Genomic DNA, 25,692 nt, shown 5'->3' with positions numbered 1-25,692 from the left:
TGCTGCAAAGGCTTGAGAAAGTATAGTCCTTTTTCAGTTTCAATAAGTATTGATGGCATTTTGAGAGATTCAGAGTATCCTTTGATTATTCCATGAAATGGAAGAGAGAAGATGACTGTGGGTAGTGGGAGATGGGCTTGCTCATCAGGTTTCCTTTGTGAGCCTTCTGCATTTTGACCATACCCTAATCACAAGTGCCCCTTCCCTTACTCACCTGTGTAAATGAAAGCTCCCTTCTCAGTTCAGAATTCTGACATACCAGAATGTTCTAAAGAGAGACTAATTTTACCTTGTAGCTTTGACTGTAAATGAATGGCTGTCTACCAGCCTTTCATTATACTCAAGCAAAAGCTGAATTGAGAGACCGCTACACCACTGTGAAAAAAATTTCCAAACACAAAGACCATAGTTCTTGTTTCAAAATATTCTAGATTGTGTGAAATAAGTACAGCAAATCACATAGGGAAAGAAATTGGAAGTTCAACCCACAACCAATTTGTTTTGCTTTTTCCAAAAATAATCATAGCCATTGTTTAATAACACACTTAATTGTTTCTCTCTCTAGAAGAAAGAATGATTAGCATTCTCAACATGTTGAAATGTTGAGATGTCCATAATTCATATTCACTGGGTGCCTGCTATAGCCTCGTTTCTAATGGAGCCAGGTGCTGTGAGTCTGTATTAGAGAGCTAGGCTATTGGATATTCCCCAGGTGAAATGACTAATTCATTCTTTTATCCTTGGCGATTGCATATATTTATAAGAGTGTGAAATTATTCAGAGTGAATAATAATACATGATATAGAATGATTATCATTCACTTGTCTTGAGTACTATATAAGTGCCTTGTACTTGTTAATATATTTAATCTGAAAACTTTGCTTTAGTTTTCATTCTTTTACCACTTTCTTCACACCCATTTTCCTTATTTTTACTATTCTTAGATATCTACTACTCTGCATTTTCTGAGGCATAACTATTAGACAATAGGGCTGCCTCAAAGGCTTCCAGGGACTGTGACTTACCACAGTGGTGCATTGCCCCTCCTGCTGCCTCTGAGATTTCTTTGTTATTTTACCTTTAACTACAAAGTCAGTTCTCAGTCCTCTGTTTCAGTGCTGTAGATCAACCCCAGGCCCTTAAACATGCTAAATTAATCATCTATTTCTGAGTCACCTCCACAGTCAGGATTCAGTGTGTGAAAGCTGAGCATATAAATAGTTTTATTATGCATTTATTCGTTGTTTGTTTGTTTTTTATGTGAATGGATGCTTTGACTACATGCATGCCTTTCCATCACATGTGTGCAAGTCCATGGAGGGTAGAGGGGCTTTATATCCCCTGGGTCTAGAGTTATAGATGTTTGTGAGCTGCCATGTGTGTGCTGGGAATCATAACCAGGTACACTGGAAGAGAAACCTATGCTCTTAAGCACTGAGCCATCTCTTCAACTCCTCACTGAAGAATTTTAACTTCTTGAACCCTTGAGTTATCAGGTCTTCACGTTGGTTATGGTTGTCAAGAGACTGTTTTAGTAAGAGTTGCTTATCTAGCAATACAGAAAGAAATAACCTCTTGCCTGTCTTAAAGTATGATGATTTCATGCAAATAAGAACAACAATAAAATCATATTTGTTAATATTTTCATTAAGCAGTCATTAAAGAATCTGTTGCATATCTAATTCTTCTAGAAATGCATCTAACCTTGTTCTTAAACAAACGGACATCAGAAAATATCCAATAAAATACAATGAGCAAGTATTACCATAGGGACATGGAGAGTGCATAAAAGACTATTGAATGATGTGAGCTTTATTATAAGGGGCTTCTAGTAAGAAAATTCTGAGAACATTTTGATATGTTAACTAAAGTAGAGGTATAAGGAATCTGAGGAATCCTATGAGGTGATAAGAGTAGTGGTTTTGAAATAGATCAATGGGTTCTGGATATCCAGTGAAAAATACAGAGTGAGAAGATGATGCCAAGTTTTCTAACTCTGCAAGAGGGCAGGTGTTGGCATTGTGGATTAGTGTATAAAATAAGAAGAGTAGAATACAAAATTTAATTGTTGTTTTGGAATTTACGTAGCTGTCAGCACTAGACTTTCAGAGGACCAGTGAAGTTGTCATGATTGGGAGGCCATTTTTACAGTTTCATGGCATTTACATTACTCATCCTTTTTACTAGTTTCAGCATAGCATAGAGCTAGTAGAGAGCTGAGTGCAATTGAATAATGAGCAAGGTCGGGAAGTGAAATTCTCTGTGAGAAATTCTTACATACATAGGGAAGAAATGATATAAAATATACCTGAGAGGCAATGTTTATAGAAGCAATTTAATAAACTTGTTTTGATTTCAGCTTATTTTGCTTTACTACACTGTGTGATGAGATATCTGACTGCCTAAGATTTAAATATGGCTCCAGTACTGACTAGCTTGCATTAGCCACTGAGTTTATTGTTCTCCAAACTGTGGATAAGACCATATGTACCAGGGGATATGTGAGGACTCAGAGCAATTACATTTATAGAACATGTAGAACTAACAACTCAGCAGCTATTTGTCCTTTCTCTTCCTACACCCCAATTCCCTCACATGGTACTTACTCCACACTGTTTTTTCTCACCTCTTCTTTGAGTTACCTCTCAATCCCTCTTTCATCTCTCCAATAAAAAAAGTAATTCACACTAAGAATTTGTGAATTGATAGACATGATTGGAAACAGGAAGGATGGACTTGGTTGAAGGATCACATTATATAGAGTACATGCTCCTATTCAACTCATTTTCTTCATTGTCTGCCTGTGCCAACTCTATTTCCTTACAGATTCAAATTTCCCTTTGTCTCCTATATTAGAATTTTCCTTCTCATCTGAGGGCTTGCACCCTTATGTTAAATTATTCCCTAACTACTCAAACACTTAGGATTTAAAATGTTTTAACAAAGAAGTTAATTGTCTCTCAAGAATAATTTTAGTCTTCTGACAATAACAAGTTTTCTGTTCTATTACAATTTTCAGATTAAACTGAAGGCCTGCCATCCTATAGACACTTAGCATACAGAGCAAGGCTACATAAGGAACAAAGGGCACAAGCATGTTACTAGGAGAAAGCTAACTAAGGCTTCAGTGAGCGCTGTTTTGAGACAACCAAAGGCTAGTGAAGATACAATGAGTTTAAAGACAAAATGTAAGATATGGCTTTCTAGAGGTAGCCACTTGGATGTGTGTTACTTTTGCCCCACCGAAGGAACAGTCAACAATGGAGAAGAGACAAGGGATAGGAAGAGGTGAGAATTTAAAGCAGGTACAGAAACAGTATATAACTGATAGGATGTAGGCGCTACCTGGAGAGTTAGTGCAGTAATTAATTAGGGTGTATAGCTAAGTTCTTTTCTTTGATCTAACTACCTACTAATATGTAATTACATAAATATTAGCACTGTGTTCCTGTTAGGGGCAGAATATTATGCTAGGTTTTATATGTAATGCATTCTTTCAATCTACATAGCTAATACAAAGAAGAGGTATCCCATTTTATGCTAAAGAATTTAAGACTCAGATTTTAAATAGCTTGTGACATATCTAGTAATATCTAGTAAGTTCCTCAAGTTGAAAATCTAGATTTAGCTTTCTTCAAGGTACATACTAGAAAAATATAAAGTATCTAGATATATGGAAAAGGAGGCAAAAGAAATGATTGACTTAGAAGAAGGAATCACAAAGAAACAAAAAGCTATGATCAAGGAAAGGATTTTCTTTTTTAGAGTTCATAATGAGAGTTTTGCAGTGTTCAGGTATAATGATGTGATACTTAAAGGGCAATTGAGATAAGCTCACAACCAAGAAGAACACTCTGAAACTGTAAAGCTTGGGAACTTACTGGCACTCATCCAGAAAAGCCTGGGCAAACCAAGGAACATACATAGACATAAGCAATCTGAGTATCGGACAGTCTTCCAGTGACTGTAGTGACTACTCAGGTGGGTAAGGACCTGTGGCAGATTCAGTTAACATGAGACTCAAAAGGGGAAGGACGTTGACTGATTTGAAAGCTGTTATCAAGACTCTTGCAGACTATTGATTCTGGCTCAGACAAGTTGTAGAATGAACATTTTATGCTAGAGACAACTGCCAAGGAAGACCCTGTATGTGCAAGGTGGCTGCTAAATGATGTGTGTGGTTGCTAAGGCATCAATTCAGGAAACATTTTCATAAACAGGGAAGACACAAATCTAGGTCTTCTGAAGATGGATACTCTTACATGTTTGAGTAGAGTCTAAGGTAAAGGAGATGGGACTGGAGAGATAGCTCAGTGGTTACAAAACACTTGTTAGTTTTTCAGAGAACATGAGTTTAGTTCCCAGAATCTGCTTTTGGTGATCAGGCATCCTTTTCTGTCTTCTCCAGGCTACCACACACATGTGGTATGTGAACACAGAACATATGCATACATTTAAAAATAAATGTTTTTAAAAAGCAAAAGAATACACAATACACAATGAACATTTTTTTAATGTTCTAAACTGCATGAAATTGTAAAGTCATGTGAACCTGTAACATGGTCATTACAGAGCTCTGGAAAGATCCTGTCAGTGAAGAGCAGAAAGCCCCAGCTCCATTGCTTCAGGGTAAACCACTGTAGGTCAAAAGGATGTGAAAACATACGAGAGAAAAAGCATAGAAGGAATTAATGCGTATCAGTTTCCAAATCACATATTATTGAGAGCTTCCTTTGGGACTTCTGATATTTAGAAGCTCAAGATGAATAGCGTGGACCCTGGAAGTTTAATAACAAAGCACCCTTTATTTATAACATTTCCTTCCTCCCTTCTAGAGGCACAATGGTTTTGCACATTTTAAAATTTTATGTGTGGGCCGATAAACATTTTATGAGCACTCACCTGACTCTATGTTTGGGATGAGTTCCAGGCAGAAGCATATGAAGGTGTTGCAGAGCAAATAATTTACAGCCTAGGTTTGTGTGGTGCTCTCTCAGAGACATCTTCTCCTCCTGCACAATTGGAATCCAGTATGTTTCTGGAGGACCACAGGCAGCAGGGACTCCAGAACTGTGGCCAGTTGTTAAGATTATTTCTAATTGCATTTACTTGAACCATTTAATAGTCATTTCATAGAAAAGTCACAGAAATTATCAAAATTCTCTCTTTGCAAGTGTTACTTTGGACAAGGACATCTAAATTTATTCACCTCACTCTGAGCAAGTAGGTATTTTTCTTTATCATTAATGTTTAGATAACTAACTTTTGAAGGGATGGATGGGATACTGATAAAACTGGTTAGTTTATTTATAGAATTGTTCTCACAAATCTATTGCTGATGATATAGGTATATTGCTTAAATGTCTTAAATACCTTGGCAAGAAAGACAGTGATACTCTGTTTTGTAATTTTATTCATAAGCCTAAATAATTAATGCTTCATTTTTTCTAAAAATTATCTATGTCCTGCTTTAAATCTTCTCTTAAAAAATAATAAATAAAGCCAAGTATGGTGGCATATGACTGTAATCCCAGAACTCAGGAGACTGAGGCAAGAGCATCTCAAGTTCAAGGCCAGTCTGGACTACAGAGCAAGTTACAGAATAGTCTGGGCTACAGAGAGAGGCCTCGGCTGGAAAACAACAGTAACAGGAAAATAGAAATTATGCATGTTTATGTGACAAACTTTAAATTCTATGGGCCACATGCAAAAAGAAAGCATGAAAGTAAATGGGAGCCTTGTGGATAAAAAGTGTTCCATCGAGAAAGGGAAGGGATGAAAGATGGGAATGGAGGAGGGAATACTACCAAAATTTATTTTATAAATATATGAAACTTTAAAGACATGACCATTACCAAAGCTTTGTTACAAAATATATGAAACAACTATCAAAAATATAAACATGAAAAATAGAATCAAGAAATACAATACAAATTTCCCTGACCCCAAAGAACCACCTAATATTAATTATGATGATGATACTATAATAGCTGGCAATATCACACATATACTTGAGCAGTATAAATACTTTCATTCTCATCTACAGAAATGTATACTCATCTGGTCTGTAGCACCTAGAAGGACTTTGTCTGAGTGACACTTAGAACATCTAATACTCAGTTCTATTTTCTTTTACTTAAGAGAAATAGCACCCTTGGTTCACATTTATATGCTATTATTTAACTTGGTATCTGAGATACACATGGATATAGAAAACCAGCCAAATAGGAAAAACATTATTAATCTTATTGCACAGATAAGCCCACCAGATTTTTTTTATAAGGCTCTTACCTGGGGTTGGGGTTGTTCAACAGCAATGCCTTCCATAACTAAGCACTCTTCTTCTGCAGCTACTTATGCCCCTTACTTGACATGCACACTGTAATCTTTGGAATGTCATTGTCTTGTAACTATTATTCTATATACTATTCAAGCATGACATCGTGTGTGTGTGTGTGTGTGTGTGTGTGTGTGTGTGTGTGTGTAAATATTTAAAATATGCACCATAGTGTGGTTAGATGGTATATGGAACTAACAGAGAAAGGATTCCTACCCCCAACCTCTCCCCTATCCACTCCTTCTTTTTCTTCAGAAATTGCAGAATTTCCATGAATATCAGCCAGGCATGGCATATCAACTTGCAGTAAGACTAGGTACTTCCTCTCCTATTATCACTGGACTAGGTAACCCAGTAGGAAGGAAGGGTTCCAGAAATAGGTAATGGAGTCAGAGACAACCCCTACTTTTACTGGTAGGAGTCCCACAAAAAGACCAAGCTACACAACTGTAACATATATGATCAGTCCCATGCAAGCTCTCTGGTGCAGGCTATGTAGCCCCTGTGAGCCCAAGTTAGTTGATTCTGTGGGTTTTCTTGTGGTTTCCTTGGCCCCTGTGGTTCCTACAATCTTCCTCCCTTTCTTCCACTGGATTCCTCGAGTTCCACCTAATGTTTGGCTGTGAGTCTATGCATCTCTCCATCAGTTGCTCAAGGAAGCCTCTCTGATGACAATTGGACTAGGCAACAATCTGTTAGTATAGCATATCTTTATGAGTCATTTCATTGATGTTTCATTTTCATTGTCAGTCATGTTTAGTTCTATTCTAGGTCTCTGAGCTTCCCAGCTTCTGGACCCTGGTCTTTCAGGCAGTGTCAGGGATAGGATCCCTCTTGGTATGGGTCTCAAGATGGACCAGTCATTAGTGGCTGTTCCCATAATTTCTCTTCTACCTTTACCCCAGCATATCTTATAAGCAGAGTAGATTGTAGGTCAAAGGTTATGTAGCTGAGTTAGGATCTTAATACCTCTGCTGGAAGTCTTGCCTGGTTACAGGAGGTGGACAGTTCAGGCTCCATTACCAGAGTCTTAACAATTCTCCATTCTCACAGGTGTAAGATGAAATCTCAGAGTTGTTTTGATTTGCATTTCCCTGATGAATGAGAATGTTGAGCAATTCTTCAAGTGTTTCTCAGCCATTTGGGATTCTTCTGTTGAGAATTCTCTGCCTTTACCCATTTTTAACTGTATTATTTGGTGTTTTGATGTCACACAGACATACATATACATCATATATATATATATATATATATATATATATATATATATATATATATGAAACCAGCCCTATGTTGGATGTGGAGTTAGTGAAGACCTTTTCCAATTCTCTAGGCTGTAATTTGTATTTGATTTACAGAACTTTCAGTTTCATGAGGTCTCTCTCAGTCATTAATTTCCATCTTAGTAGTGTTCTATTCAGGAAGCTGTCTCCTGTGCCAATGTACTCAATGTGACTCCCTACTTTCTCTTCTATGAGATTCAATGTGATTGGATTTATGTTGAGGTCGTTTATCCACTTGGACTTGAGTTTTGTTCAAGGTAATAGACATGGATGTGTTTGCATTCATGCACATGCTAATATTCAGTTATGCCAGCACCATTTGTTGAAGATACTTTATTTTTTCCATGTGTAATTTTGGCTTCTTGTCAAAAATTGGGCGCTCATTCGTATGCGGATTTATGTCTGGGTCTTTGGTTCGATTCCATTCTTTCACCTGTTATGCCAATACCATACTGTTTTTATTACAAAACTCTATAGTAGAGCTTGAAATCAGGGATGGTGACACCTCCAGAAGTTCCTTTATTATGTAGAACTATTTTACCTATCCTGTTTATTTTTGTTTTACAACATAAAGTTCAGTATTTTTCTTCCAAGGTCTGTTAAGAATTTTCTTGGAATTTTGATGGGGATTGTATTGAATCTACAGATAGCTTTTGGTATAATGGCTATTTTTACTATGTTAATCCTAAAAATCTATAAGCCTGAGAGATCTTTCAATCTTCTGATATTTTTTCAGTTTCTTTCTTCAAAGACTTGTCATAGAAATTCTTGCCATAAAGGGCTTTTACTTGTTTGATTAGAGTTACACCAAGATATTTTATATCATTTATGATTATTGTGAAGGATGTTGATTAAATGATTTCTTTCTCAGTCCATTTATCATACATATACAGGAGGGTTAAGTTTATGTTATATCCAGCTATGTTGCTGGATATAGGTGTTCCCTGTTAGAATTTTTGGAGTCCCTTATGTATACTATCATATCGTCTACAAATATAAATACTTTAATTTTTCCCCTTTCAATTTGTATCCCCTTGGTCTCCTTTAGTACTCTTATTGCTCTAGCTAAAACTTCAGGTACTATATTAAATAGATATGGAAAGAGTTGACAGCCTTGTTTTGTCCCTGATTTCATTGCCATTGCTATAAGTTCCTGTCCATATATTGCCTTTATTATGGTTAGATATGTTCCTTGTATCCATGATCTCTCAAAAACTTTTATCATGTAGGGGGTACTGGATTTTGCCAAGGATTTTTTCAGCATCTAATGAGATGGCCATATTTTCCTAATATTCTTGGTTAACAATTTACATTCTTCAGCAATAAAACCAAAGTGTTCTATACATCCAGTCCATTCAGAAATATACAGATGCCTCAGGAAATATCATTATCCTAGTGATAGAATCCTGGGGTTTTATTACTAGATGTGAACTGTCATTGCATTTGAAATTGCTTGCCAAGTGGCAAGAATACTTTGTTTTCAGCTATTAGGTGAAGGTTTTAAACAATGATCTTTGAAACAGTAAATGCACTGATTGACATATGATCATGATTTGCCATTGGATTTAATTTGCTATTTAGACCTAACGATAGAATGTGTGCAACATCTAATTTCAAAAATGTTTTAAACCACACTGACTTAATAAATGATATCTGTGTTAGTTATCTCTTTCTATTGCTGTGGTGAAACACCATAAATAGGGCAATTTATAAAAGACAGCATTTAATTTGGGTCCCTGTGGTTCCAGATAGAGTCCATGACCATCATGGTGAGGAACATGGCAATAGCAGGCAGCTGTGGTGCTGGAGCAGTGCTGAGAGCTTTCATTTGATACATTAACAAAGTCAAAAATGCTGACTGGGAATGGTGTGGGCTTTAGAAACCTAAAAGCCTAGCCTAAGTGACACACCTATTCCAACAACAAGGCTATACCTCCTAATCCTTCCAAAGCAGTTCTACCAACTGGGGGACCAGGCACTTGTACATATGAGCCTAGAGGGTACATTCTCTTTCACAACAGTGTCCTTGAAATTCTGATGCACCAGAGCCATGGATGCATTTTGAGTTTAGGTATCTTCCTTTCTATCCACCTGTTTCAATATTGCTAACTGATGTCCAGTATAATTTTACCTGCCCATGCTGCTGGCTCTGTGCTGAATACCTATCTATAAATGGAGTTTCCTGTCCCTGCCACCCTTCAATCCCAAATAAACACACAGAGGCTTATATTAATAATGAACTGTTTAGCCAATGCCATAAGCTTCTTACTGGCTAGCTCTCTATTAACTATTAACCCATTTCTATTAAACTATGTATCTCCATGTAGTCTTGGCTTACTGGAAAATGCCCAGACCTGTTAATTCTTCAGTGGCTTCATGGCATTTCCCTGGTGGCTCCTCTCTGCTTCCTCTCCCCAGAATTCTCCTGGCCTGGTAGCCCCAACCATACTTCCTGTCTGGCTACTGGCCAATCAGTGTTTTATTCATCAACCAATAAGGGAAACTTATACAGAAGGACATCCCCCATAAAATACCAGTGTTATAGATGCAACAGTAGAGCAAGTCCTCTTCTAAATGAGCAAAAAGCTTATCTTAGTTTCCTTTCCAGTTGTTGTGATAAAATGGTATGGCAAAGCTACTTAAGGGAGAAAGGGTCTTCTTGGCTCACAGTTTTGTGTTACAGTCAATCCTTGTGAGGAAGTCACATCCTATCTCCAGTCAAGAATATAGGGTGATGAGTTTATATATGTATGTTAGTACTCAGTTTGTTTATTTATTTATTTTGCCTTTGTACAATCCAGAATCCTCAGCCCAGGGAATGGTACTACTTTCAAGGAGCTGCTCTCACAATTTCAAGGCATTTCCATAGGACACACTAATATAGACAGTCCCTATTGATAGCTACTTCCTGGGTGATTTTAGATTTTTCTTTTGAATCAGCAATTATAGTCAACTTTCACATTGACTTAAAGAAGAAGACATACTAATGAAAAACTGAAATAACAATTGATAAATTATTCATTGGAGACAAATGATGATTTCTTGCTAAATATGAATCAAAAAATTAATGTAATCAGGATAAAGATTGTTTTCTACATGTTCAATATGATACCAAGTCAAAGAAGGCAGCAAGAAGTACAAAAGGAAAAGAACCTGGACAGATACCTGAGGGCAAGAGAAGAAATGATCTATAGTGACCTACTGTTCACCTAATTTATTTAGATGGAGGCTTGTGTTAGGAGTGTTAGAGGTGAAGCTAGATTTGGCTAGAATTGTAATTACCAATAGTCTTCAATGCCACAGCAATGGAAATTCATTTAGCCAGAGGACAAAGGGAGTTTTAGTTTTGCAAACAGAGGAAGTAACTGATGTGAAAGGAATGCCTGAAATCAATGAGATCAGCAGGAATCTACAGCACACTAGTCAACAAAAGATATCATGATTATTAAGATGATCACCAATGCCTGGCAACTCTAGTGAATTCTAGCTTATCCAGTTCACCTGACACAAGTAATAATACATTTTCTTTCCCACCAAATTAATGATTAAGATGGTAGATTATATGGTTCTTAACCACAATCAGGATGAAAAAAAAAAGTTTAGATTTAGTGATTAGAAGATATTTTAAAGAGTAGATCTGAGGTACTCAAATCTGAAGAGTAGAGAAGAAATCTAAGAAAACATTGAGATACTTTATTTGTACTTGGTAAAGTGCTTATTAATGTCAAACACTAAATGAGAAGACATGATTTGTGAGGAAAGTGTATGGATGTTTCTGCTGGGAATTTTATAATTTCGGAAATGCTATGGAGATGTAAATCAGTAGCCGTTAATGATGTAGGAATTAGCAATCCATATGTGCACCTGAAAGTAGGTGCACATGAACTATGAACACTAATTTGAAAAACGATTGTGAACTAATTGAGAGAAATGGATTTATTTTACATAGAAGCCAAGCCACTGTATAGTGCAAACGAGATGTTTGCAGCTATGAGAAGCCCATAATGGTGTACCTGAAGTGGGTGGACAATACAGCCCTATCTCCTACAGAAATAAAACAGAAACAAATGAGTTTAGAAATCTTTAGAGAAAAGTTAGGATTTCACAAGCCTCGAATTGAGAAATCCACCTTGGCGAGGAAGCAGAGATACTAGACTTCTTCATCTTTGGAATTCCAGCTGGCCCACTCCTGACTCAAACATGAGCTAAGTAACCCAAGTAAATTATCAGTTCCCCTAAATTAAGTCATAAAAGTTGCTTTTCTAATCAGGTGTTTTGAGATTTGCTTGTTAATAAGTACCCATGTGATCTCGAGGAAAATCACTTACTATCTCTATGACCCTTGCAGAAAATATTGAGAGTGGGTCATCTTGGCATCCATGTGAGATTTAAATTATACCACCTATATATTTTAGGTCTGTTTTAATTTGGGCTTTTTTTGTCTTGAAGTACAGTGTTAACTGTTTTGGAACTTGAAAGAAAATTCCTATAGCGCCGATCCTGACTAATCTAGTTGACTTTGGCAGCAACTAGTATAAATAGGAAAGTAAGAATTATTAGTCTACTCCCCTACCCCACCCCTGGATTCCAGGAAATTCCACAGTGGTATATGAATAGATTGAGGAATGCTTTGAATAGTCTTTCCCTCTCACTTTTCATATGCAGCAAAGTCAGACTTTGGAATCTAAAAAACAACAAAAGTAAGAACTGTTTGGACTTGAGTGAACAAGTAGGTCTTGGGGAGAGCAATTTTCTCTTGGGGTGCTGCCTTCAATCTGATATTCATTTTGCTCAGATCAGTTGTAAATACCAGCCTGTTTCTGTGAAATGTAAGTGGTGTTTGCTCTGGGCTGGTGGGACAGCCATGTGCTGTTTGCTCTATCAGGAGCACTGCTGGAGAATGCGCTGTACATTATTCTGATCAGCTCCCCGGAACCAGCTGTCCTAATTCCAGGTGGACTGAGAGAAACCGCTTTCCTCACAGCAACAGCTGTGCCACCTGGTAGCTTAAAGAGCAGTAGTTGGGTGAATGAACCATTGTTACAAATTCACTTTTTATCTGGTAAACATTTTGCAGAAGCTAGAATAACTGAAGTTATTTCCAATCTGGGCCACATTGAAATGATATGGACACAGAAAGAAAGGCACTGCCTAGGCTGAGTGAAAATGCCTGCCAGGGCAATTACAATAAGACTAAGCACAAGCCCTAGCCTGTCCTTTTCTGAGGGGGAATGGAGGAGTGGATCTGGGGGAGAAGAGATGGTGGAGAGATTGGGAGGTGTGAACGGAGGGGAAACTGAAGCTGGAATGCAATGTATGGGGAAGGAATAAATCTAAAAAGGAAAGGAACAATCCACTTCTAAGTTTCATGAAGAAAAGAATTATCTTATATAAATTTATGTTTGAAAAGCAAAGAAAAAAAGTGCTTGTGTTCTGCTAACACTTATCATTCAAAACACTGAATAAAATCTACATGACAAAATAAGCTTTATAAAATTTACAGTTCTAGTAACAACATTACTTATCTTATTCTGTTCATTAGACAATTCATATCTTTCATATAGTTTTACATTCTTCAGCACATATGTTTGTGAATACTGCAAGTGTTGCTTTGAATATATATATATATATATATATATATATATATATATATATATATATTTCAGTTTCTATTGTAGTCAATTGTAGCCAAAGAGAAGGCTGAACATTTCACAGTCCTGTTGTTTGCAAGCAAATTAAGATACTTTAAAAAAACATAAATAAATATATTGTAGTGGGGCTCATATGTGGATGAAAGAACAAGGTTTGATGATAAATACATAAAGCAAAAGAACGAAGTTTACAGCATACAAGAGAAAGCGAGCACAGTTGAATGAATTCAGGAAACCTCTGTTACTGTGTAAGCTGACAGTATCATTGGTGTACCTTGCCACATAAACATGTGTGCTGCAACACACTAGGAGCATTTTTTTAATAAGCCTTTACCGATAATGCTAACAATCAAAATCAAAACAAAACAAACAAGCAAAAATCAATTATTATATCCAGCCCAAGTCCTGATATGCTGCTTTAAATTCAGATTGTTTATAGGAAAGTTTTTGTTCTCATTCCTAGTTCATAGCTGTCCTACAGATTGTTTATTTTTAAACTATTTTTTATAATTGTAGAATAATATAGTGTGTTTATGTGTATCACATGAATTAAAACATTATTGAGGTAAAAGTAACTGAACACAAGCATGTATATATGTATGTATGTATATATATATATATATATATATATATATATATATATATGTACTGGTATCAATAACTACTAACTTACATAGCTAGAACGCTAAAATGGCATACCCACACTTTGTGGAAAGCAAGCGGTTCTGTGAATAATAATTAAATTAGTAAATAAGTTTCCTTCTTTGTTTGTGTTTGTTTTTGAGATATAGCTTCTTTGTGTCAGATATAGCCCTGACTGTCCCGGAACTCACTCTGTAGATCAGGCTGGCCTTGAACTCAGGAATCCTGCCTCTGCCTCCTGACTGCTGGGATTAAAGGAGTGCAGCACCACTGCCCAGCTCTAATAAATAATTTTAAGTAGCATACTTATAGACAGCTTTTGTATAAAGTATTTGCTATTATAAGATTGTTACTATTGTCTTTTAAAGCCATAGTCTATTAAATAAGAAAGATTGATATTTATTTGAAAATTTACTCTCTATTAAAATAACCAACTGTTCCAATATATATCAGTTTAGATCAAATGTAACATCATTTTGTACAAGTAAGGCAAATACTTTCAATTATATAATGGAGGAAATTAGGTTCCTTTTCAGAAACCTTTTAAAAATACATACCCGAAATAGTTTTCTAAAACTTTTTATGACACATCCATTTGAAACCATAAGTTATAAAAATAACATGTAGTAAACGAAAATCACAAACTCTTATTTCCAGAACTATCAATACCTGGTTGAATGACTTTGGAATTTAACATCTTAAAATATCACTAAGGCTCAGGTGCTTGAGATGGCTCAGAAGGTACAAGAGCTTGCTGCTAAGCCTAACCTGAGTTCGAGCACTGGTATCCACAAAGTGTGATAAGTGAACAAACTCCCTGTATATTGTCCTCTTATATTTTTGGTTGTGAGTCTAGCCTTTAACAACTGAGTCATCTCTCCAGCCCACAAGTTGATCTCTAACCTTTATGTGTGTACCCTTTCTGTCACAATAAATAAATAAATAAGATAAATTTAATTTCTTAAACCAAGTCTCCATCTATTAAATGAAAAGTTTAAATGAATACTTTTTTTCAAATTACATGTTCATTAATCACCATCCAAATATGGCATTCATTCCCTAGAACCTATAACAGTGTCATGCCCAGAGGAAAAGTGGTATGTGTAGATACTTTATTGAGACAAAAAGAAAGGTGCTAAACATGCTTGGGAAATATTTATGAGACAGATTACAAGAGACTTTGCTTTTGTGCTAGTCACCTTTGTAATATTTAACTATTAATCCCATGAGTTTAAGAGAGAATATTCATTTATATTCCATTAATCTGAACGCTGAAAGTGAGTTTTCAATTACTTATCATAAAGCCCTACCCTCTTTTCAGAGTCAATTAAACTGATAACCCAAGAGGTTAAAGAATTTATTAAATGCTACATGATAGAGTGAAAAACCTTCAAGAATGGTACCACAGAGCTAGAAGGACATTATGCAGCCATCTGTTTTGAGTCTATGTAACCTTTGTCTTCAAAAGTTCCCCATTGCAGTGCTCATATTTTAACAATTTTTTTATCAAATACCTTCATGCTACTGGCATATAATCATAGGAGAAGATTCAATCTCAGGATCATTTGAAAAATTAGAGTAACGGTCTCTTCTAATTGATGATAAATTGTCTTAAGTTGACAATTAAAACTATGCAACATGTTTCCACTCTTTGTCAACTTGACACACAGACTATCACTTTAAAAATATAACCAGGTATCTAATCCTTGTCCCCAAGGTCTCATATTTATTTCATAACATAAAATATAATCCAAATTTAAAAACCCAATCAGCCTTTAATAATTCCAATATGTTCAAAGTCTCTCAACTGTGAGCTCCTATAACAAAAGAACATGTTATATGCTTCCAATATACAATAGAAAAATCATACATGTTCCAAAAAGGAGACATAGCACAAAATATTAACAATAAAACAAAACCAAAATCCAACAAAGGAAACACCAAATCTTGCAGGTCTATTGTCCAACACATTTTTTTTTGTTTGTTTGTTTCTGCTTAAAAACGAAGATATTTTGACCCCATTATCTCTTCTAAAGTTGTATGAGAAAATGAGGGAAAGTGGCACCTTCATTCCAACTTACAGAGGCTACTGGGTTGTCTTAAACCTGCTAGAAATGTTCTATTTGCATAAGCTAGTAGCTAGTAGGAGAATACTTCATTATTGCAACCTTCATCTAGAAAAGAACATAAGGAAAGGGAAGGAAGGAAAGCAGAGAGGGAAGAAAGGGAGGGAGGGAGGGATGAACAGAGGAAGGGAGGGAGAGAGGAAAAAGGAAGGAAGAGGAGGTAGGAAGATGATTATTAGGAATAATTTTATTTATTTTTACTCCTATTACAAAATATCTGAGGCTAGGTTACTTATATGAGGCTAATTAGTTGACAATTTTCAAAGATAGGTTCAAATATTATGACTGAGCTCTGTTTTAACACCAGTTGCTACAATGCATCATGGTGGATATCATCCCTGTGGTGGAGTGGGTGCAGAAGGAAGAAATTGTGTGATCAGTCTGGAGGAAATAGTAAGGGGAGATTCCAGCTTGCTCCTTTAATGATAACCTTCTTGCCTGAACTATTCTACTGATCTCAGAAGAACAAAGAAGGACTCCCACAGGCCTCTACCACTTAAAGTCTCCCCACTCACCACACTAGAAATTGACAGACTGTAGTAATTGCTGTGTGATACAATGGGTTATTTACCCAGAGGCAGCCAGCAGGAGGAGTCTACTGAGGCCTGCATTAGGAACAGGAAATCAGTACACAGAAGTGCTGGCATGGAGAGAGAGACCTTTTGATCTCTGCCTGCTTCAAGGCTGACTTGGGGAATGGTAGGGAAATGCATGTGTATGCAACATGATTCCACATCAAGAAAGTGTAGTGAGATAGCCACACTGCCCGCACCAGTTACACTGACCATGCCCATTGGGGCATGGGGACAGGTGTGGACATGACCTGTGGGGGCTAGGTCTGGAGCCTCAGACCCCAGCTGGACTCTTCCTGTTTGGAGAGAGAGAGCATCCAGGAACATCCTTGGAGCGGGAACCTGAGGCAGTCATCTGTTTCTGGTGTAAGTAATTTCTCACCCAATAAACATAAATCAGCCTGTATTGTGCCTCAGAATCTTATTTCCCATGTAATAAGAAAGGGCTTTGAGTGAAGAATAAAAAATATACATTGGCTATATTGTGTTTTTATGTCACTCATACTTATTGATATCATTTACAGTTTTCTTTTGTGAAAATTCTTTTCAGCAGTTGGGTAGATGAGACACATGAAAGATGGAAAGTTCTAAGATTGCTGAAAAGTTGATAAAGAACAAGAGCATAAGTTAGTAGTCCCTTGACTGGATCACAGAATATGCTAACTTTGTATGTGGTGAATGGAACATCCTACTCATTCAAATGAGACAGACAAGTGAGTACATGAGTAAATAAACACACATAGATGAAAGATATTAGATGTGGCATAAAGAGACACAGACACATGACATATCATAGATAACAGATCCATGATACATAGATAAATTATGCAGATAATAGATAAGAAGATGATAGTAAGTAGATGATTTATAGATCATAGATAATAGATACACAGGCACTATATAGATAATAAATAAATAAATGATAAATATTGTATATGTAGGTGATATAGATTATAGATAAGCACACACAAGCACACACACACATAATCATAGATAGACCAATTAATACCAGCAGTTGAAATCTCAATAGGCCTTTCCCATATGGGCACATTTTTCAGTTTTCTTCTGTTCACCTTCTGAAATATGGAAGTTTTCAAGATACTAGTATATGAACTTGTGGGGAAGAAGGAACATTGCAGCAGCAATCAGGAACTGCACACAATAAAAAAAAAAAAAAACAACAAAAAACCCCCACCATTTTCTCTGAGTTGATGTCTGACCTGTGACCAAGTGAAAATGTCCATCAGACTGTTAAGCATACATGCCTGCAAGGATAAAGGTTTGAAAGTCCATTATAGTTACTACGTGGAGGTGTCTACGTAATAAGTTAGTGCTGATGGATTAGCAATGTCTTACAGACACAGTCTATTTCTGATGGCAGGATTTATACTCTTGACACTTGAAAGTGCTATAGTTTTTTATACTTGCTATCAAAAGCTATAATTATTTAGAGATTAAATCTCATTAAGAGCATGCTTAATTTAGATGCATTCTAAGCATTTAAATGTGTTATTTTGTTTTCTAAGAACATACCTTGTTATGATATTTTTTGAAAACACAAGTCACAGTTTAAATGGTTATTTAAATCTTATCAGGATCAATATCAAATAATATAAACATTAATACTGTGCATGTAATCATACAAAGGCTCAAATATGCATGGTTCAACTGTAAGGTTAATTATAAAGCTTGTAAAAGTGCATTTAAAGCTACATTTTTACGTGTGCTAAGACTTTCCTTCTTTATAACCCATGACATTTGAGTTCCAGTCAATCTCCAATGTCCCAGCGATAGGGCCACAACATTACACTTCCTCTATCCATCACCCTTACTAATCGCCCCACCATGAACATGCTCCTCATCCCTCGCCAGTTCCTAACCCGCCTCTTTCTATCTCTGTCCTGCTGGCAATAAATCCTCTCACCAGCTAATTGAATGAGTGCACCTGGCGCTGCTTCCCAAAGATCCACAAAGCCAGACTTTGATGGACAGCAGAAAGTGGCGCGATGTGAAAACAAAGCCTTTTAACTGGGAGCAAAGCTTTGTTCCACTCAAGACTGTGAGGTCACTGCAGCTCATGCCGGCTGTGGTGAGGATCTTAATTTTCACTCATCCGATTTACTTGCAGCTGTCACTCTTTCCAATATTAAAAGTTCAGCTAGTCCAGTGTGAGGAATTCAGAAAGAAGGGAAAATGCAGCGCTTGTTGCAAACCAAAACCAGAAAAAAAGCAAGTAAAATCTGGCTTGGCTCTGTAGTACAAAAAGTTATTTTCCAAGCCCATAAATTATGACATAGTGATTAACATGTAATTTAAATATATTTAAACAACCATTATATCACATTCCTAGCCCAGCTAATTGGCCTCACAGATGTTCCCTTGGAGCTGCATTGCCCTTCCATGGGGGAAATGAGTGATGTGCTTTTTTATCATGGGAACCAGATAAAAAAGCAAACTGAAAGAAAGATGGAAACAGAAGCATAGAAAGCAACAGTAACCCTAAAAACAACGAATGCCGAGGGTTTTGTGTAGAATATCTTTCCATTTTAATGCTGAGAATGGGAAGAAGAAAAAGATATGAAGACACTGAATTACTGTGTGCTGTTTGGCAGTGTCCAGAGAGGGAGCTGGCAGGTCGCTGTTAGGGAAACTTGTCAAAGCAGAGAGAGTGGATGCATTCTAGCAGACAGAGCTGCGTTTTATGTCTCCCAACAAGCTAACTGCAAAGTCCAGTTAGTCGCGGCACACCACGTTTACAACCGAAGGCGTTCTATTCTAGATAATGAAGATAGATAATGAACTGTTTCCTCACTGAGAATGGCTTGTGAGTTAGTCCTTTGAACATTTATCTTTTAAGTTAAAAAAAAAATGCAAAATGCACAATCAATGCTAGCTGTTGCAGTGAGTCAGATTGAGCATTATAGAGTACAGTTTTGCCAAGTAAGATATCAAAGGAACACAGGTAATTAGTAGTGTTTTGGAATACTTTACCTTCTGATAAGTAATTGCTGACATGGAATAAATTTACTCCAGCAGCATAATTTTATGTGTGTGTATGTGGTTTGTTTGTTTTGTTTTTGTTCATTTCTACTTCCATAATCTTAGGCAATATCTGATAGGTCAATATAAATTCCAAAAGGTCAGAGAGGGTCCACATCTCCTCTAGTATGCCATCATTTTTCTAACATCTGTAACAGTGACCAGCAGTTACGTTATTAAGATTTAATTAATATGTATTAAACACTTGCTAATTAATCAGGGCTTGATGATAAGTCTGGGGTTTGAAATGTTGCAACATGAATTCAAGGAGTTCTTATACTTTATTTGTGCCACCCCTCAATTTTACAAATCACTAGACTATATAAAATATCCCTTTCTCAAATGTTATGAAGAAATAGAATTGATTTTCTGTCCTTATAAAGGACAGCAAAATCTGCCTATATTTATGATGTTTTAGAGAACAGGTAAACATTAAGAATGCATTCTTGATGGATACTTTTTGACATGATTATGTGACTGAAGAACTGATTATCTGACACATATACTTTCATGTAATATATTGTCTACATTTATATAAGAGTGCAGAGCACAATTTGTCATTCCAAAGAATAAAGTAAAGGCCAAGGATAAAACTGTGTGGCTATCATATTTTACAATTGAACATGTGGTTAGACATGAAGCCTAAAATTTATAATAGACAAAATAATATGTACATAGTTCAGTAACAACTCCTCTGCATTGAATCTTAAATATATCTATAAAAATAATCCTCATAAGCAGCTGAATGGAGCAAGAAAATATGAAGCATATACAATGAATACTATTTGACTATTAAAAAAAATGGGTGAGCTACTATCATTTGAAAAGACACAGATGGACCTAGAAAAATTATTCTAAGTGAAATGGGCAAGCAGAGATTGACTTCATGGCCTCCCTCACCCCTATGAGTAATTAGACAAGGAAATGGTCTTTATTCTCCATGCTGTCATAACTGCAGGGTGAAATGCAATATAAATTCATTACAGGCCTTGTTCTTTGATCAGTCTGGCAAACAGCATTTGTTAAGTGAAATTGCATTGTTCAATTGCTATTGATTTACATTAAATAGTTGTTACTCATAGAACAATCTTTTGAGATTGCTTTATGAATCTCAAAGTTGTAGGAACATTGATGTGAGAGGGTGGATGTTTCATATAAATGTTATATGTGGCTGGAAGGCATCTCTCATCATCTCTGTTGGCTTAAGATCAGATGTAGTGTACTGAACCATAAACACAGCTACTTCTGCCTGCTCTATTCGTTATCCTCAACACCAGAAAAGCAGAGAAATTCTCACAGAGAAAGCCATTTTCAGTGTATTTAATCATAAACCAAATATACATTTTTAAATTAAGGAACAGACTTTTTAATAAGGTATATTCTATATTACAAAACAGAGCTGGGTTTCATACAGCCCCACTTCTCTTCCCAAGGAAAGAATCTTTGTTTATCATAGTTTGTCTTCACTCCCACACAGCCCAAAGGATAGACTATTAAGCTATAAAAATATAGAAGTTTTTGGCTTTTTTAGCCAAAACCTGGTTGTGAATCAGATGACATAAAAGGGATAGAATGTATGTTCCCCAGGAATTAATTTGTTTTTCAAGTTTTCTTCTGTTTCTTCCTTTTCTAAATGGAAGATACAATATGTGGCTTGTTTTTTTTTTTTTTTTTTTTTGTTTTGTTTTGTTTTTTTTAATAAGGAGAAACTGAGTGGCCTTTGCTGAAGTAGTGAAAATAAATGTAGTTTAAGAAAAAAACATTTCATACAAATTGAAATCCACTTTCTACCTCCTTATAAACACTTTTTTTTTTCTTGTAAGGGAACAAAACTGGTGTCTTGTAATGATACTAAATAGCATGAAGCTGTTTGGTCTTTTGATATGTGAAAAACAAACTATCATTTATTTTAAAACACAGTTTCATTGTACCTCTCTCCCCTCCCCCCCTTCTTCTATGGTTAATCTGGATAATGACAATTCTATCTCAATCTTATTTTCTTTTAAATCATTAAAAAAAATTTTTTTTTACCTTTTCAATGTGATTTTCTTTGTATGGGGAGAATTAGTGTGTAAGTTTACTTGCTTGTAGTGAGAACAGATGCAATTTGACTGCTTAAGAAAAAAAATCACTGTTGTGCGCTTTCACCTTTGGCTCATGCAAATCGTATCTTTTCTTTCTTTTCTTTTTTTTTTTCATCCATGTTGCCTCTTATTATATCCATCATTCCATTTTTCTTTCCTATTAGAGTGAAATTGGACACAGCCCTCCTCCTGCCTACACCCCTATGACAGGAGTAAGTATTTCACAATCAGCCTTCATCTTTTAGGGTTTTTGGTCTTCTCTTAACCATGTTTCTTCTCCTGTCTCCCTATAATTTCCTCATTTTTTTTTTTTTTTTTTTTTTTTTTTTTTTTGCCTTTGCCAACAGTGAGTTAAGAACTGGCTATAGACTCTGTAGCTACCAATGTAGATGTCTGTATCTCAGGTGATAATCTGAAGCTGAGAAATCATACAACAACAGGAGCTCTTAGGGTTTGTTGGAAGAATTTACCAAGTTCATGAATCTGGGTGAAGATTTTATCTTCAGTCCCATGATGGGAGGTCAGGCGCTGAAAAGTCGCGGTGCCCGTCCTTTTGATACTGGACACTCAAAGTCATAGTAACCACAGAAAGGGATGTAGTATTGGTGCGTTGCCATTCACAACCTTTCACTGTACTTCTGCCCCTGAGACCATTTGTCATGAAAATGTACTTTCAGTTTCATAACAATATTCGGCAATTGTAAAGTAAGAACACAAGCCTTTAGATCACACTCTAGTGACGTAATAACTTTTAAAAATTAAAATTTTAAATTATTTCCACATGATATTTGCCTACTAAGAAAAAGTCAGGGTGGGGGAGGTGAGAAGATTCAGTCAAAAAATTGCTTGCCACACAGCACAAGTATAATAAAGAACTGTACATTGTAATCCCAGCACTAGGAAGGTGCAGAAAGACGATCCTAAGTGTTTCCTGATCAGTCAATGTAGGCAAATTGATGAGTTTCAAGTTAAATGAGAGACTCTGTCTCAAGAATTAAGGTAGAGGGATGTAAAGGAAGACACCCAACTTTGATCTCTGGCCCCCATATGCATGTACACCTATACTCACACATACATGCACATGAATGTGTGTGTGTGTGTGTAGATCTTAAATGTTTCTAGTATTTACTTCACATTCATTAGCCCCCTAGAAAAATAAAAATCAATTACTAAACCTGAAATGCAATGTGTTTGGCATCTTTTTTTGGCTAATAACATTTAGTTTCCTTTTACAATTATTCCTAACCACTGATTCTCCCAATGTGTTTCTGCTATTTTAACAGAATCAGTTTGTGTACCAGGATGGAGGCTTTGCTACACAACAAGGAATACCCATGCCCTACAGAGCCACAACCAACACCATACCAGAAGCCCCAGTTGCTCAGGGTGCAACAGCTGAGATGTTTGATGAATCCTGCTGCAATGGTACTCTGCGCAAGCCAGTGGCACCCCATGTCCAAGAGGACAGTAGCACACAGAGATATAGTGCTGACCCCACGGTGTTTGCCCCAGAACGGAACCCACGAGGAGAACTGGATGAAGAAGGCTACATGACTCCCATGCGTGACAAACCCAAACAAGGTACAAGCTGAATGTTCAGAAGTGATTGTATTCAATGATCACCTCCATCAAGCAAGCAGGAGATAGAAGTCAACTTTCCAGACAGTGGGAAAGTATGAGACATTTGCAATCTATCATAGAAAAGGCCCAGGCTACTTCTATTACAGAATAGTTTTCTGAATCAGTGGCATTTAGGCACCTAAGTACTTCTTTAAATAGTTAAATTTCAGGCTCCACCTGAACAAGAAATTGGATTTTTAGCAAAATCCTCAAATGACATAATCACAAGGAAGTCCAAGAAACACCAACCTAAACCCATCTTTACTGAGATAGTTGAGTGACATAGTGTAAAATTACAGGGCCACTGCTGTATTGAGGTTCCCATGGAGGTTGTAAAGACAGATGTTACCAGCAAAGGACCAAAGCTTCTGACGTCAACAATAAAAGAGTTGATTTATTTAATACATGCAGTTTCACTAACCTGGCTTAGTATCAGGGTTGTGAATCCTTACAGAGTGCTTCCTTAGCACACATGAGAACTTAGATTTAGACAAATCCCAGTATCACAAAAATAAATAAATAAATAAATAAATACTAAGTTCATCATAGGAAACTGATTTTTGTGAGTGAGTCTTCAAAAATAAAATTTGATGCTCCATGTACTTACATATACCACTATCTTGATGATAGTTTGGGAGTTAATGGACTTTGTAAAAGTCAAACATACAAAGGTTAAACACCCACAATATGTAACATTTCAGTTTGGGAATCAAACAACATAAAAAACCCTCCTTCCCTCTATGCTAGCGGTGCCACACAACAGAGACCATGAGTAATTGTTATTGAAAATAATGATCATGATGATGTCTGTCAGTATCAGCAGCAGGCCATATGTTAAGACTGTGTGAAACCCCATTATATCACCTTTATATGGCTCTGTTCACCTTTTATGAAATACAGGCTAATGATCCTTGAATATATAATGTAAACGACCTAGCATAATATATTGAGGATTTTGATGACTATAGGACAGAATAGATTAGGAAGATAAATTGACGATAGATAGATAGGTAGGTAGGTAGATAGTTAGATAGATAGATAGAGAAAAACAGATGATAGATAATTGAGATTTTAATTTGCTTTTAAGTGTGTGTGTGTGTGTGTGTGTGTGTGTGTGTGTTCTGTGTGCACATGTGTGTTCACATGTGTTTGGGTAGCATCCCTGACTTGTTTTGTTAAGTTTTTGCTACTATTTTGTTTTCTTTGAGTCCACTCACTTTTCTCGTGCCTGTCCCAATTTATGGGCAGGCTTTGTTTGGTTTTGAGAAATTATGACAACGAATTTATGGTTCCCTTGTCCTAAGGAAAGCGAACTTTAGTCAGATTAACGGTTTTCTGAAAGTAGATGTCTATTAGATGGCATTTTTCTCTTATTCTTTCAGAATATCTGAATCCTGTTGAAGAAAACCCTTTTGTGACACGGAGAAAAAACGGAGACCTTCAAGCTTTAGATAATCCGGAGTATCACAGCGCTTCCAGCGGTCCGCCCAAGGCGGAGGAGGAGTATGTGAATGAGCCTCTCTATCTCAACACCTTCGCCAATGCCTTGGGGAATACTGAGTACCTGAAGAACAGCGTACTGTCTGTGCCCGAGAAAGCCAAGAAAGCATTCGACAACCCCGACTACTGGAACCACAGCCTGCCACCCCGGAGCACACTCCAGCACCCAGACTACCTGCAGGAATACAGCACAAAATATTTTTATAAACAGAACGGACGGATCCGCCCTATTGTGGCAGAGAACCCTGAGTACCTCTCCGAGTTCTCGCTGAAGCCAGGCACTATGCTGCCCCCTCCGCCCTACAGACACCGGAATACTGTGGTGTGAGCTCAGCTGGGGTGTTAGGTGGGGAGATACGCCCACTCCACCCCCGCCCCCCAACTCCCTCCTCTTTCTCTGGTGGTCTTCCTTCTCCCAAGGCCAGTAGTTTTGACACTTCCTAAGGGAAGATGTAGAGACGCAATGATAGTTCCGTGCTTACCTAACTTGAATATTAGAAGGAAAGACTAAAGGAGAAAGATAGGAGGACACACACTGTTTCTTCGTTTCTTCATCTGGGTTGGTCAACAGAGTGTCAGAGCTAGAGAGAATCTAGGGTGTATAGGGAAATCCTGCCTGCTGTCAGATTCCCAGCTTTGTTCCCTTTCCACACACACACACTCTCTCTCTCTCTCTCTGTCTCTCTCCTTCTTCCTTCCTTCCTTCTTCCAATACAGGTGATTGAAAGCCTAGACTCTATTCTCATCTGCAGCCATAGACTACATCCCTAAATAATCAGCATCCCTAAAATCATAATACGCACAATTCTGAAATTAGAACAAAAGGATAAACATTTGG

General features: G+C 36.8%; 1 protein-coding gene across 1 annotated transcript in view; it reads left to right on the top strand.

Moving 5' to 3' along the window:
• Positions 1 to 25,216, top strand: part of Erbb4 (erb-b2 receptor tyrosine kinase 4) — a 1,004,487-nt gene extending 979,271 nt beyond the window's left edge. The window contains exons 26-27 of the mRNA XM_051190418.1: positions 23,018 to 23,315; positions 24,737 to 25,216. Coding sequence (XP_051046375.1) covers positions 23,018 to 23,315; positions 24,737 to 25,182 — 744 coding nt within the window. The 3' untranslated portion in view covers positions 25,183 to 25,216. The remainder of the gene's footprint in view (positions 1 to 23,017; positions 23,316 to 24,736) is intronic.
• The last annotated feature ends 476 nt before the right edge of the window (positions 25,217 to 25,692 follow it).

Source organism: Phodopus roborovskii, unplaced genomic scaffold, assembly GCF_943737965.1.
Source record: "Phodopus roborovskii unplaced genomic scaffold, PHOROB, whole genome shotgun sequence".
Taxonomy (NCBI): Eukaryota; Metazoa; Chordata; class Mammalia; order Rodentia; family Cricetidae; genus Phodopus; species Phodopus roborovskii.
This window is presented reverse-complemented; position numbering and strand designations above follow the sequence as displayed.